The 15,694-nt window shown below is 43.8% G+C and overlaps 1 protein-coding gene across 7 annotated transcripts in view; it reads left to right on the top strand.

Moving 5' to 3' along the window:
- The window catches only part of Sh2d4b (SH2 domain containing 4B), a 90,817-nt gene that overhangs the window by 52,843 nt on the left and 22,280 nt on the right, over positions 1–15,694 (top strand). For all 7 annotated transcript variants that reach the window (XR_383190.3, XM_006519136.2, XM_006519137.3 and 4 more), the window contains 2 exons: positions 6,905–7,121; positions 9,146–9,270. Coding sequence is in view for 6 of the 7 variants with exons in the window: in XM_006519136.2 (XP_006519199.1) it covers positions 6,905–7,121; positions 9,146–9,270 (342 nt within the window). In the remaining variant the exon portion in view is untranslated. The remainder of the gene's footprint in view (positions 1–6,904; positions 7,122–9,145; positions 9,271–15,694) is intronic.

The following is a 15,694-nucleotide window of genomic DNA, read 5'->3' as shown; positions in this document are numbered from 1 at the left end:
CGCATTCTTCTACATGATAACAACCAGTTGTGCCAGCACCAATTGTTGAAAATGCTGTCTTTCTTCCACTGGATGGTTTTAGCTCCCTTGTCGAAGATCAAGTGACCATAGGTGTGTGGGTTCATTTCTGGATCTTCAATTCTATTCCATTGGTCTACTTGTCTGTCTCTATACCAGTACCATGCAGTTTTTATCACAATTGCTCTGTAGTAAAGCTTTAGGTCTGGCATGGTGATTCCGCCAGAAGTTCTTTTATCCTTGAGAAGACTTTTTGCTATCCTAGGTTTTTTGTTATTCCAGACAAATTTGCAAATTGCTCCTTCCAATTCGTTGAAGAATTGAGTTGGAATTTTGATGGGGATTGCATTGAATCTGTAGATTGCTTTTGGCAAGATAGCCATTTTTACAATGTTGATCCTGCCAATCCATGAGCATGGGAGATCTTTCCATCTTCTGAGATCTTCTTTAATTTCTTTCTTCAGAGATTTGAAGTTTTTATCATACAGATCTTTCACCTCCTTAGTTAGAGTCACGCCAAGATATTTTATATTATTTGTGACTATTGAGAAGGGTGTTGTTTCCCTAATTTCTTTCTCAGCCTGTTTATTCTTTGTATAGAGAAAGGCCATTGACTTGTTTGAGTTTATTTTATATCCAGCTACTTCACCGAAGCTGTTTATCAGGTTTAGGAGTTCTCTGGTAGAATTTTTAGGGTCACTTATATATACTATCATATCATCTGCAAAAAGTGATATTTTGACTTCCTCTTTTCCAATTTGTATCCCCTTGATCTCCTTTTGTTGTCGAATTGCTCTGGCTAATACTTCAAGTACTATGTTGAAAAGGTAGGGAGAAAGTGGGCAGCCTTGTCTAGTCCCTGATTTTAGTGGGATTGCTTCCAGCTTCTCTCCATTTACTTTGATGTTGGCTACTGGTTTGCTGTAGATTGCTTTTATCATGTTTAGGTATGGGCCTCGAATTCCTGATCTTTCCAAAACTTTTATCATGAATGGGTGTTGGATCTTGTCAAATGCTTTTTCTGCATCTAACGAGATGATCATGTGGTTTTTGTCTTTGAGTTTGTTTATATAATGGATTACATTGATGGATTTTCGTATATTAAACCATCCCTGCATCCCTGGAATAAAACCTACTTGGTCAGGATGGATGATTGCTTTAATGTGTTCTTGGATTCGGTTAGCGAGAATTTTATTGAGGATTTTTGCATCGATATTCATAAGAGAAATTGGTCTGAAGTTCTCTATCTTTGTTGGATCTTTCTGTGGTTTAGGTATCAGAGTAATAGTGGCTTCATAAAATGAGTTGGGTAGAGTACCTTCTACTTCTATTTTGTGAAATAGTTTGTGCAGAATTGGAATTAGATCTTCTTTGAAGGTCTGATAGAACTCTGCACTAAACCCATCTGGTCCTGGGCTTTTTTTGGTTGGGAGACTATTAATAACTGCTTCTATTTCTTTAGGTGATATGGGACTGTTTAGATGGTCAACTTGATCCTGATTCAACTTTGGTACCTGGTATCTGTCCAGAAATTTGTCCATTTCGTCCAGGTTTTCCAGTTTTGTTGAGTATAGCCTTTTGTAGAAGGATCTGATGGTGTTTTGGATTTCTTCAGGATCTGTTGTTATGTCTCCCTTTTCATTTCTGATTTTGTTAATTAGGATTTTGTCCCTGTGCCCTTTAGTGAGTCTAGCTAAGGGTTTATCTATCTTGTTGATTTTCTCAAAGAACCAACTCCTCGTTTGGTTAATTCTTTGAATAGTTCTTCTTGTTTCCACTTGGTTGATTTCACCCCTGAGTTTGATTATTTCCTGCCGTCTACTCCTCTTGGGTGAATTTGCTTCCTTTTTTTCTAGGGCTTTTAGATGTGTTGTCAAGCTGCTAGTATGTGCTGTCTCCCGTTTCTTCTTGGAGGCACTCAGCGCTATGAGTTTCCCTCTTAGAAATGCTTTCATTGTGTCCCATAGGTTTGGGTACGTTGTGGCTTCATTTTCATTAAACTCTAAAAAGTCTTTAATTTCTTTCTTTATTCCTTCCTTGACCAAGGTATCATTGAGAAGAGTGTTATTCAGTTTCCACGTGAATGTTGGCTTTCCATTATTTATGTTGTTATTGAAGATCAGTCTTAGGCCATGGTGGTCTGATAGGATACATGGGACAATTTCAATATTTTTGTATCTATTGAGGCCTGTTTTGTGACCAATTATATGGTCAATTTTGGAGAAGGTCCCGTGAGGTGCTGAGAAGAAGGTATATCCTTTTGTTTTAGGATAAAATGTTCTGTAGATATCTGTCAGGTCCATTTGTTTCATAACTTCTGTTAGTTTCACTGTGTCCCTGTTTAGTTTCTGTTTCCACGATCTGTCCTTTGAAGAAAGTGGTGTGTTGAAGTCTCCCACTATTATTGTGTGAGGTGCAATGTATGCTTTGAGCTTTACTAAAGTGTCTCTAATGAATGTGGCTGCCCTTGCATTTGGTGCGTAGATATTCAGAATTGAGAGTTCCTCTTGGAGGATTTTACCTTTGATGAGTATGAAATGTCCCTCCTTGTCTTTTTTGATAACTTTGGGTTGGAAGTCGATTTTATCCGATATTAAAATGGCTACTCCAGCTTGTTTCTTCAGACCATTTGCTTGGAAAATTGTTTTCCAGCCTTTCACTCTGAGGTAGTGTCTGTCTTTTTCCCTGAGATGGGTTTCCTGTAAGCAGCAGAATGTTGGGTCCTGTTTGTGTAGCCAGTCTGTTAGTCTATGTCTTTTTATTGGGGAATTGAGTCCATTGATATTAAGAGATATTAAGGAAAAGTAATTGTTGCTCCCTTTTATTTTTGTTGTTAGAGTTGGCATTCTGTTCTTGTGGCTGTCTTCTTTTTGGTTTGTTGAATGATTACTTTCTTGGTTGTTCTAGGGCGTGATTTCCGTCCTTGTATTGCTTCTTTTCTGTTATTATCCTTTGAAGGGCTGGATTCGTGGAAAGATATTGTGTGAACTTGGTTTTGTCGTGGAATACTTTGGTTTCTCCATCTATGGTAATTGAGAGTTTGGCCGGGTATAGTAGCCTGGGCTGGCATTTGTGTTCTCTTAGTGTCTGTATAACATCTGTCCAGGCTCTTCTGGCTTTCATAGTCTCTGGTGAAAAGTCTGGTGTAATTCTGATAGGCCTTCCTTTATATGTTACTTGACCTTTCTCCCTTACTGCTTTTAATATTCTATCTTTATTTAGTGCATTTGTTGTTCTGATTATTATGTGTCGGGAGGAATTTCTTTTCTGGTCCAGTCTATTTGGAGTTCTGTATGCTTCTTGTATGATCATGGGCATCTCTTTTTTTATGTTTGGGAAGTTTTCTTCTATTATTTTGTTGAAGATATTAGCTGGCCCTTTAAGTTGAAAATCTTCATTCTCATCAATTCCTATTATCCGTAGGTTTGGTCTTCTCATTGTGTCCTGGATTACCTGGATGTTTTGAGTTAGGATCCTTTTGCATTTTGTATTTTCTTTGACTGTTGTGTCGATGTTCTCTATGGAATCTTCTGCACCTGAGATTCTCTCTTCCATTTCTTGTATTCTGTTGCTGATGCTCGCATCTATGGTTCCAGATCTCTTTCCTAGGGTTTCTATCTCCAGCGTTGCCTCGCTTTGGGTTTTCTTTATTGTGTCTACTTCCCCTTTTAGTTCTAGTATGGTTTTGTTCATTTCCATCACCTGTTTGGCTGTGTTTTCCTGCTTTTCTTTAAGAGCCTGTAACTCTTTAGCAGTGCTCTCCTGTAAATCTTTAAGTGACTTATGAAAGTCCTTCTTGATGTCCTCTATCATCATCATGAGAAATGTTTTTAAATCTGGGTCTAGATTTTCGGTTGTGTTGGGGTGCCCAGGACTAGGTGGGGTGGGAGTGCTGCGTTCTGATGATGGTGAGTCGTCTTGATTTCTGTTAGTAGGATTCTTACGTTTGCCTTTCGCCATCTGGTAATCTCTGAAGCTAGCTGTTTTAGTTGTCACTGTTAAGAGCTTGTTCTTCAGGTGACTCTGTTAGCCTCTATGAGCAGACCTGGAGGGTAGCACTCTCCTTAGTTTCAGTGAGCAGAGTATTCTCTGCAGGCAAGCTCTCTTCTTGCAAGGCAGGTACCCAGATATCTGGTGTTCGAACCAGACTCCTGGCAGAAGTTGTGTTCCACTCACTAGAGGTCTTAGGATCACGTGTGGAATCCTGTGTGGGCCCTTGCGGGTGTCAGGCGACTCAGCTGGCAAGGTAGCCGGGGCTCGAGTGGAGTGGAAGGGGTTTGTGCCCCAGATCAAGCCCGGGTAGCCTGCTTCCCTATGTACCGCAGTCTCAAGTTCCACGCGATTGGATTGGGGTAGGCGCTGTGTTCCACTCACCAGAGGTCTTAGGGTCCCGTGGGGAGTCCCGTGTGGGCCCTTGCGGGTGTTGGGCAAGACTCTGCTGGCAAGGTAGCCCGGGGCTCGAGTCTCGAGTCGAGCGGAAGGGACTTGTGCCCCAGATCAGGCCCGGGTAGCCTGCTTCCCTATGTACCGCAGTCTCAAGTTCCGCGCGATTGGATTGGGGCAGGCACTGTGATCCACTCACCAGAGGTCTTAGGGTCCCGTGGGGAGTCCCGTGTGGACCCTTGCGGGTGTTGGGCAAGACTCTGCTGGCAAGGTAGCCCGGGGCTCGAGTCTCGAGTCGAGCGGAAGGGACTTGTGCCCCAGATCAGGCCCGGGTAGCCTGCTTCCCTATGTACCGCAGTCTCAAGTTCCGCGCGATTGGATTGGGGCAGGCACTGTGGTCCACTCACCAGAGGTCTTAGGGTCCCGTGGGGAGTCCCGTGTGGACCCTTGCGGGTGTTGGGCAAGACTCTGCTGTCAAGGTAGCCCGGGGCTCGAGTCTCGAGTCGAGCGGAAGGGACTTGTGCCCCAGATCAGGCCCGGGTAGCCTGCTTCCCTATGTACCGCAGTCTCAAGTTCCGCGCGATTGGATTGGGGCAGGCACTGTGATCCACTCACCAGAGGTCTTAGGGTCCCGTGGGGAGTCCCGTGTGGACCCTTGCGGGTGTTGGGCAAGACTCTGCTGTCAAGGTAGCCCGGGGCTCGAGTCTCGAGTCGAGCGGAAGGGCCTTTCCATACTATCTTGTTCATTGTCTTTCACTGTAATTCACAAGACTCAGTAATTCACAAGGGAAACAGATTTATTCTCTGGCTGAGAGCAAGCAGAGACAGAGAAGGGACAAAGGAGCTGATCTATTTTAGACATTTGTTTCCCAAGAACTGATCCATCCCCAGGAAAATTAATCCAGCTTTACAAAGATGACTCCAGGCTCTCTTAAAGGCCCTACACCTCAACATGAATTTTGGTGAATGCTGTGGACCCTGGTTTTCTTCTTCCTTTTTTCAAATGACACTCATGACCATTTTCATTAGGGTTAGTACTATTTATCTATCCTTGCCCAGCTTGACCAAAGAGGTTGAAGGAAGGGTCTGCTTCTATGTCTATGTCTTCTCTCTATCCAACCTAGAGTAAAATGCAGAGCCAAGTCATAGAATGCTTTTAAAAATCATTAATTTTTTAAAATGTGAGTGTGCGTATACGTATATGTGTATGTGTGTGTCTGTGAATGTATTCACTTGTGCATGCTGAGGATGGTGGTTGATTCTGAATTTCTTCCTCGATCACTTTCCACTTTGTTTTTTGAAAGAGTCTCTCCTTGAACCTGAAGCTCACAGATTCAGCTAGAAAGCTCAGGGATTCTCTGTCTTTTCCTGCCCAGAGCTGGGATTTCTGGCACATGACACCATGCCCATTTTTTTATAGGGTGTTGAGAATGGAATGCACGTCTTCATTTTTGTATGGCAAACATGAGCCATCTCCCTAACATACTGGATGCCCTAATCACCTAGAACAGTATCTTGTCTGCCAAATCTGTTCCAGACACCGGAGTTGGACAAGGAGCAGGTCAAAGAACCTGTCCCTGTGAAGTTCAAAAGGCAGGGGATGTTCTGTGTGCGACATCCCTCTATAAATGGGTCTGTAGGCACAGACCCATGTATCTGGGAGAATCCAAATTCAGGAAAGGCTCATGATCACTTGGGAAGGAGATACACTCTTTGTAGACTAGAACTACTCACCTGTGTCCTCTAAATTCTGACAAAATGTGGTTTCTAGAGAGCTGTAGAGCCTGTGATGCACGTTGAGCAGACAGAATAAGATTCTCCTTTTTAAGATGTCCTAGTCGGCCATCACTGGGAAGAGAGGCCCCCTTGGTCTTGCAAACTTTATATGCCCAGTACAGGGAATGCCAGGGCTAAGAAGCGGGGGTGGGTGGGTAGGGGAGCAGGGTGGGGGGAGGGTATAGGGAACTTTCGGGATAGCATTTGAAATTTTAAATGTATATAAAGAAAATATCTAATAAAAATAAATCTTTAAAAAAAAGATTCTCCTTCTTGGAAGGGGAATGTGGTCCCCCCAGGCCAGTGTAATCTTGTGCAATTCAAAGTTTGGGGTCAGCTTCCAGAGCTCTCTATTAGAACTCTTGGATTTTAGAGGAAGGTAGAGGCCTAGCAAGAAGCAGACTTCACGATAACCAGTTCAAACAGAAGCCCTTGATTCCAATAGGCCTTGGTCTTCACTTTCTCCACTCCAAAATTCCCTTAACAGCTACATATGGACGCACGCACCCACGCACACACGCACGCGCCCACATACAAACTTACACGGCTTGGAGTGCTTTGCTATCTCTCTAGAGGAGCCAAGAGTCTTATAGGCTATGAGGTTCTGTGTGGCCAATTCCCAAGGAATCATGGAATTCCAAGTAAGTTGTATACAGTGCTGTTTGTGTTTACCCAGTGCACAGCTTGGGGTATGGGCCAAGGCCAACCAATCTGTTTTCCTTTCCAGTGCGGAGATCCAAGGCTGCTGATGAAGAGAGGAGCCGTCGTGCTCAGCGAGCCCGGGATGAGTACCGGCGCCATTCACTCCGAGCCATCCAGAAGGGCACTGTTGCTGGCCTAAGCACCATGTTCCAAGAGCTTGGCCAGAACCACGAGCAAGAGGCAAGACTTTATCACCAACTTCCTGACACCAGTCCACCATCACCCCTCACAGGACCTGACAGGTATGCTCCAAGAAGAGCTGTGGGCCCATGAAACAAGCTCCATGGATTCTAGTACAGGCTCTGTTTGTTACTTGTGGGTCATTTGCCTTCCATGGCCTCAACATTGCAGTCTATATAATGGGCAGAACATAGAAATGAGGTATGCTCTGAACCTCTCAAACAACTTTGCAATTTGGGGGTTAAACATTCAGAGGTCAAGGATTCTTGTCATCCTTGATAATCTAAAGAAACCTGTATAGCCTCTGTCCCTCAAAATCTCAATATACAAATACCCCAAGTGTTTTCATAGTTTTAGACTTCTTGACCCTGGTCAAAACCTTGTAATGACAGGCCTAAGATGGAATGAATATGGCTCAGTATCTGAGAATAGGACGATAGCCTTTTCTAACCATGGATGGAACTGGTTTGCACCTAGTTTGAACAGCAGGTTTACACACTAGTATTGGTAGAATTGAGAGGTCCTTGTGCATATTTGTGTACCTAGAGGCATTGTTTGCCAAGGACATTTCAGTGACAACCCCTGATTGGCAAAGCCAAAGACACAGGCCACCTGGTGCCTCTTCATGTTCTGCCTGTCTTGCTATCCAGCCCTGAGATCTGGCCTCTTGTCTCAAGGCCCTTTGGCCCTCCTTGCACAACAGCTACATCCTGTGGACCAGATATGTGGGATTGCATGCCCGTGGCTCCCTTGTCCTCAGGGAATGTTCAGGAGTCAGTTCACCCACAGATAATGCAGTTTGTCTCATTTTGTTCTGATTGGAGTTTGGGGTTGTTCATCACCCACCACTCCTTTCCTCTAGAGTCTACTAAGAGCTGACTCTGTCTTTCCATCTTCTCTCCCCATCCCTTCTTCCTCCATCCCTTCCTCCTTATGTATGACTCCTAAACTAGAAGGTCTGAGAAGCTCTTGTGTTCATAGAGAAATCTGATTCCCTTTTTGGGTACCATCTCTTCACTGTACCACCATAGACATTGATCTCAGCTTCTTATCTGTACCCCATCCTAACCCCTGGGTTTTTTTGTTCAGTTTCCAACATAAAAACAAGCAAGCAAGCAAACAAACAACCTTGCTTGTCCTCTTTTCTTTAATAACCAATTTGTATTCTGTAGTGTGGCTTTGCTATTAGTCATCAGAGACTCTATCAGTCTATCAGACATTGCTATTTCAAATCTTTTTGCAATCATCAACAGGGCTCTGTATATAAACTTGCAGAAATTAATTTTACATTAGGCAACCATAATCTGCAAAGATATTCTCCCAAGCAGGGTCTTTGCTCCAGGGCTGTGTGCTTTTGAGATTCAGTGGTCCTGCACGGGGCTAATACCAATGCTTTGCATCTTCATATCCTTTATCCTGGCCCACCTTGTTTTGCTGTCAACCTTGTTTGAGGAGATATGTCTTGGGGGTACATTTCAAAGCACACGTGTGTCTATGAGCCAGACTAAGCAATTCACAAATGTCGAAGGGCCATGCTATTTTCTTCTCGATCTGTGGTCCAGTCCATTCTCTCACTGTGTGCTCCATGCTCTTTATTCATATCAAATATTTCCTTAAGTTAGAGGAAAACATTGTGACAAATCCGTTTTCTCAATTTGTCATTTATCTTTTGATTTTTGGAGGTAGACTATTCTAGATGCAGAAATGCTTGATTTTTATGAGATAAATTTCTTGTGTGTTTTCTGAATCTGGGAAAATAATTAGAGATGCCTTCTCCATTCTACGCTTTTAAAACTTTTTATTAATTAATCTCTCTCTCTCTCTTACACACACACACACACACACACACACACACACACACACAAGATCACGCATGTGGAGGCCAGAGGACAACCTGTGAGAGTCAATTTTCTGCATGTGGGTTCCTGGAATCAAACTCACATGGGTCAACTTGGGAGCAAATGCCTTTATCTGCTCTGCCATCTCTTTCCACTCTACTTCTTACCTTTCTCCTCCCTATCCCTCTCCTTTCCTTTCTTCTTCCTCTCTGATCCATCTCCTCCCTCACTCTCTTTCTTCCTTGCAGGACCTGGGAGCGACCTCTGCGTCCACTCTCCAGAGAAGTCATCGTGCGCTGGTTCAAGGAGGAACAGCTGCCTCGCCGAGCAGGCTTTGAGAGGAACACCAAGTCCATCGCCCCTTGGTTTCATGGTAGTGTAGTTTCTGGGCCCCACTGCAGATGATGCTAATGTCCAACTCTTTGACACATGAAAGAAGTCTTGGAGGGTAGCTGTAATTAGAGGTGTGGAGAACTTTGGGGTCTATGTTGCTTCAATTCTTCCTTCAACTCTTGGCAAGAATCCACGAGTCCAGGGGCACCGGGATGCTGGACATGTATCCCCTCAGGAAGTTGTGAAGCTGAATTCCTCCTTCTGTTGTCATCAGCACTTGGCCTCTTTGGTTTTCAGGTCACCCACCAAGTTATACCTTTGCACTCATTATACAGTGAGCCCAGGGGCCCCAGGCTCTGGTAAGCAGGGTCAACACTTTAGTTATTCTTGAGTCTACAGCTCTGTTCATAGCCATAGCACAGTAGGCTGTTTACTGTGTGTGTGGGGGGAGCATTTTGGTTAAATGCCAGATTGATGGATGAAGAAGAGTTCAGAGTCACTTAAGTGCAGAGCATTTGATGAGGCAGCTCTTTAGAAATCTTCCAATATTTTCATTCCAGATACAAAACCAAAGTCCAAAGACAGAAGGGTGTTTCCAGAAAGGTACCAGATGATGTGTAAAGTAAACTTCAAGAATAAATCTCCAGGTCCAGAACCTCTGTTCAGTGATCTGAATACTCCGTACCCAGGAAAACAAACATGACTGTGGCGTCACCAGAGATTTGCTACGGAGAATTAGCAGTAGCTTCTGGCTTTGAGTTCTCTCAATATTAGTTAGTTATGGCTGCATACCAAACAACTTCAAAGTACCACACCTTAAAGCAACTAGACCTTTTTTATTTCTTCATGTGTGTCTGAATTGGCTGGACAGTTCTGGCTTGGTTCACATGATCTTGGCTGATCTCATTGATGTTCCTCCGGATAGTCAGAAGGTTACCTAAGGCTGACTGGCCTAGGAAAACCTTCTCTGTGTTCATGTGAACCCTTATATTCCAGCAGTCTAGCCAGAGGGTCATATTTCTGCACCTTGGCCTTGTTCCCTAAGCCTTCTTTCCTTTACTAGCACTTAGCTCAAGTCAGGAAAGCCGAGGGCTCCCCCTGTCAGAATAGACGTCTCTAACACTGCTATTACTTACTTGACCCCTATCTGCTTGCTTCCTTATTGTCAAATCTCCCTTGGCCCGTGTTTCTCGTGCTTGTCTTGGTGTCGATTTGTCCTCCTAGTTCAGACCAGGCTCCATGTTCTTTTAATTCTATCCAGTGGGGGGGATGAACCTAGTGCCATGTTGCTACAGAGTTATGGTGTCTTGATAGTTGCTTGGCATCTGGCAAAGGAAGGTCCTCATAGGCATGTACTGGGCATGGCTCTAGCTCTGAGAAAGGAACAAGAAGTGCTTAGCAGGAAAATGTGCTAACTGAACAAAACTATCTGCACCTTTACTCTCATCTGCTAGAGCCCAAAGAGTGTGTGAACTCTAAATGCAGGCTGCAGGCAGCTCAGATGAAGTACTGATAGGAACTCTGAAGGTCACAAAGGCGCTTCCAGTCTCTCTTGGTCTGTCTTCTTTTTGGCTCACCCTTCACAGAGCATTCTGGGACTCTTTTGTAAATGCAGTCAGATTCCATCACATCTCTGCTGTGTTATCCCTTACCTCCCTTTATGCATGCATATAAGAAAAAAAATCCCACAAAATCCCCAAACTGAAACCCCTCTAAACCCTGGTCCAAGGTCCACAAGGCCCAAGTGACAAGTAGTTCCCACACCAAACTTATGTCAATCACCTGTGCCCCCTTGCCCAGAGCTCTGGCCTTTCTTTTCTTCTTGAATGATCTACCCTCCTTTCCAGCTCAGGCTGTTTGTCCTTGCGATGATGTTGCCTGCCTTTGCTGTCTCTCCCCAGCTCTTTGCTTGACGTATACTGTCTTACTTTTCATCTGCAGTATTTGCTCCTCTGAGAAGACTTTCCTGGATTTCCTTCCAAGGCTATTTTCTTTAAGCTCTGCCAATTTGTCTTCTATCATTCCCAAATTACTCCCTTATGCCATGGTATTTCTCTTAATGTTCATTGTCTATTCTCCTGTATGAATGTAACTCAGCAAGGTGAAGTGACTGGAATGTGTTACCCAGTGCCTGCACAGTAGGCACAGGAATGGATAAAGGTGGGTATTTGCTTCAGATCCCAGGCTTTCCAGTCCCAAATAACAATTCTTGGTGGTCAGTACTGGGCCCTTGTAGCTGTGTGATAGCCCTACCACAGAGCTTAGTAACAATCTCACAAGCCAGAGCTGTGCAAGAGAGAGATGACTTGTTCTTTTAATTGGTGATATGCCCAAAAGATGCAGGACATGTGCCTTAGGCACTTCTCTATTCACCTGTCACCTCTGCTTCCCAGTTAGCTAGGCGTCAGGTTCAGAAACACAGCCAAGAGAAGCTTGCCATCGTCTATTACCATCAGTATTGTAACATCTAGAAGACCACTATAACCCCCCCACTATGTGGATCACATTATGTATGTAGGCTTTGTTGCATCTCAGAACAGAGGTTACTACCAACTAAGGGTTATTTTATACTCTGCTCTCATGCTTGTTAGCCTAGACATCTAGGCCTCATACTAAGGTTTTGTTTCTATTGGAAAGTCTAGTGGTTTCATGGCATAGGGAAAGGAAAGAGTGAGTCACACAGTAGTCTCAAAATTTCTAGATGGAACAGACACCTGCTATGATTACACTGGTGCTACAGCCAGAGGCAGCCTGGTGTCTGTGGTGTGCTTGGGAGTTTTGAATGACAAGACTCTTATAACTACTTCTCACTTTGGGGGATCTTCCTTCTCTTAGGCCTCCATCTATCCAAAAGGACCATGGGTTAGCTCTTCATGGCCCAGAGAAAGCACTCATGGGTGACTGAGCCATGTGGTCCTGAGCTGGTATCGGAGCTTCCCTCCATTCTGTAACATTGTATGGTCTAAAGTCCTTGGTGGATCTCCCATTTGGACCACCCCCCCATGTGTATATTATTACCACCATGGGAGTAGTTTATGATGTCTCACGTGGCTACAGAGTGCTTCTCAAATGTCCCCATGGAGGTGGAATTTGGTGGCTGTGCTGGTTGCTTAGAGGTGCTCTTGGTAGCCAGTGGGGGAGGTACAATAGAGGTGATCAAATGTATCTTTTTTCTTTTGGAAGGTCTTAGAGGTTTTTATTTTTATTATTATTTTTATGTACAAAGACCAGAATGGTCTCTTTCACTGGGTAGACTGTTTTGGATAATATATTTAAGAAGGGTCACTTGGTCCAACTTGATGAAGCCTATGTGTCCTTTCATATGGATAGAACAGTGCCATACATGCTCAGGAGTGCCTCTCATAGAGTTACTGGTCACCCGTGTTGCCATGCTTAGCAGTGACTCTTATAGAGTTACAGGCCACCTGTGTTGCCTTCAGATGCCCAGCTAGGGAAATGGAAATTTATCTTTAATTTTACTTTCTATTTCAGTGGAGAAAAGGCTAGGTTTTATGTTGTCACAGAACAAACAGAACCTAGATTTAAGTCTCAGAATTTATGTAATTGACTTCTTATTTTCCTGACAGTTTCTACCATAAAGCATGTAGGGAGGTTGTTCACACATAGAACAGAACTATTTGGTGACCAAGTTTTCATCAATCTGTGACAGAATGAAAGAAAAAGGCTCATATATGGAAGATGGCCTACTGCCTTTGCTTAGAAAGAAAAGACTATGCTATATTTATATTCCAGGATTATATTCTTCTTCAGTTTTAGAGTTAAAATGCCCTATTTTTTTTTTCTGAATTGATGGTGATATTTAACAGTTTGATATATTGCACTTTTACATAAAAACAAAACATAAGCAGCCCAGTTTTGGCTCTTAAGACATGTATGTGTGTGTGTGTAACTTTGTTTATTTCTAAAATGCTAAAGTAGAGAATACCTGGGAGGTCCCCAATTTTTTTCCAACATGAGGATTTCCTGATGAGTAGATGGGACTGCTTCTGTACCAGTCCCTACAGAGACACAGAGCTTATTAGCTCACAGGTAGCCTGTAACCGTCTATTAACCAATTTCATAGGGACCCTGCTCATGTCGTGGATGGCTGGGGAATCTCTGCTGGAGACATCCTACTTTGGTAGCTCTCATCTTCTGGGCATACAGCATCCACTTAGATATGCTCTTGTCACAGGGATGTTGTAGGTAGAAGAGAGTGATGTGCAACATTTGAGTTTCTTGAAGTGTACACTTAAGGACCAGTACACTGTTAGTTCTGCTTTGTGCAGCTGGCCACAGTTTATCAGTCCTCCTCCTCCTCCTCCTTCTCCTCTTTCTTCTACTCATCCTTTTCCTCATTCTTCTTCCTTGTAAGATACTGCAGAGTTATATATTAAAGGGTGTGGGCCCAGCAGGTTAAGAAGATTTTGAGAAGAGACTTTATGTCTTTCAGGAAATACAGTGTAAGAAATGAGTTCAGAGCACAGATGGGAAGACAAGTGGAGTGGAGACTGTCTTTCTCCTGGGACTAACCTTGGAAGTTAATCAGTCCTCTGTTAAAAAAAAAAGTAGAAAAGCAATCCCCTTTCTTCTTTGCTCATTGCCACATCCCAAGAATTATGAGAGACTTGAAGTTCTTCTTGAGGAGTGCCAGCACATAAGCTTGGCTCTGGGAAAAAGCTATTTTGGGACTTCAGCGTGTGTCTGACATTATTGAATGCTCTCTGTCGGAACATTGGCTCATTCAGAAAAAAATTCTCTTCCTTAGCATTACTTCTAGAAAAGATTTAAAATGTGCGCCGTGGTTTATTGTCTTGGCAGTGACCCATGGTGGCCTTGCTACTGCCCTTGGGGCTTGGCATAGAAAAGGGTTATGTGGTTACCAATAGGTGTGGCATCAGTAAATGAGTCCTGTTGAATTCTGCTCACATGCTGGGAGTGGGTCCCAAGTGTGGCCTCACCCTAATTTAAATGAGGCTGACCTGACCCAGGTGACATGCTACTGGTATGGTGCTTATTGTGGCAAGCACTAAGTTTGAAGCTGGCATTCCAGTCAGTGCTGTCTTCAGGGAGCCTAGAAGTTAGGATGGCCTCCCTTCCCATGTTCCACTTCATGTAGTTCTTCATGTTTACTTGCACTATGTAGTTTGATATACAACATCCCCCAAGGGCTTCTTGAAGTGAGCATGGACATCCCTTTACAGGTGACCACCATGAGGCCCAGAAAGCTGGAGGAACTGACCCAATCTTTCTCCACCAGTAAGTCCAGGAGTTTAAACATGACACAGGATTTTATGTATTCCATTTTGACTGTTTTACTCCTCCTTGAATTCTCTGCTATCTAGGGATAGATATGATGATAAGGGATATCGTCAATGGGTTTATAAGCACTTACTGAGAAGTGCTTGTGGTACAACCAGCCTCTTATTCCCTCTGCTCCATGACCTTGCAGAGCGGAGCTGATGTGCATCCTCTAACCTAACTTGAAGAGCTGTCTGAGAATGCTTACTTTGTTTTTAGTTTCTGGGCCTAGAATTTCTGAGACAGGTGGAGAGAGTGAGCCCACGAGGTGCTTACCCTTAGCTTTCAAGATCAGTGGAGAAGAACCTTGAGGCCTTTGTGAGGATATTTCTCTTCAGGAGTCGTTGCTGAGATCTCAGGACCATGACTCAAGCTCTAAAAATTTATGTGAGGCACCAGCCAGCACTGGGCACAACAACACCCGGTCTTGTTCTGAGTGTTACAAGTATTACATTTTACAAATAAATGCTACAACATGTTATATGTGTTAATCAACATAGTGGTCTTGGAAGGTGAACAGTGGGACTTGAAGTGAACACACCAGAGGCTTCATACCCCCAGGGCACACTGTAAATCAGTCTTCTCACTCAGAGAAGAAGGAATTGATGACACCACGTGACTCCATCAAAGGAAGATGATACTAATTTAGCCTTCCCTCTTAAATTAAAAGCACAAATCAAAAATTTCTTTCATTCGGATTCTCTTAATTAGGGTTTTATTGTTGTGAAGGGACACTATGACCATGGCAGCTCGTATAAAGGAAAACCTAATTGGGGCTGGCTTACATCATCAGAGGTTTAGTCCATTATCATCAGGACAGGAAGCATGGCAGCCTCCAGGCAGACATGGGGCTGGAGAAGGAGCTGAGAGTTCTACATCTTGATCTGAAGGCAGCCACCAGAAGACTGACTCTTCCACACTGAGCATAACTTGAACACAGGAGATCTAAAGCCTACCTCAATAGTGACACACTTCCTCCCGCAAGGCCACACCTACTCCAATAAGGCTACATCTCCTAATAGCGCCACTTCCTATAGGCCAAGCATTCCTATTCAAACCACAATGATCATTACTGAAGTCATTTCCAAAAGCCATAGGTGTCACACAGGCCATTTGGAGGGCTGGTGCACAAGCTCAGTTAAAAAGCTCTCCTAGAGCCTCTC

The sequence above is a fragment of the Mus musculus genome, chromosome 14, assembly GCF_000001635.26.
Source record: "Mus musculus strain C57BL/6J chromosome 14, GRCm38.p6 C57BL/6J".
NCBI classification, from domain to species: Eukaryota; Metazoa; Chordata; class Mammalia; order Rodentia; family Muridae; genus Mus; species Mus musculus.
Note: the sequence above shows the minus strand (reverse complement) of the source record. Positions and strands in the feature narration are given on the sequence as shown.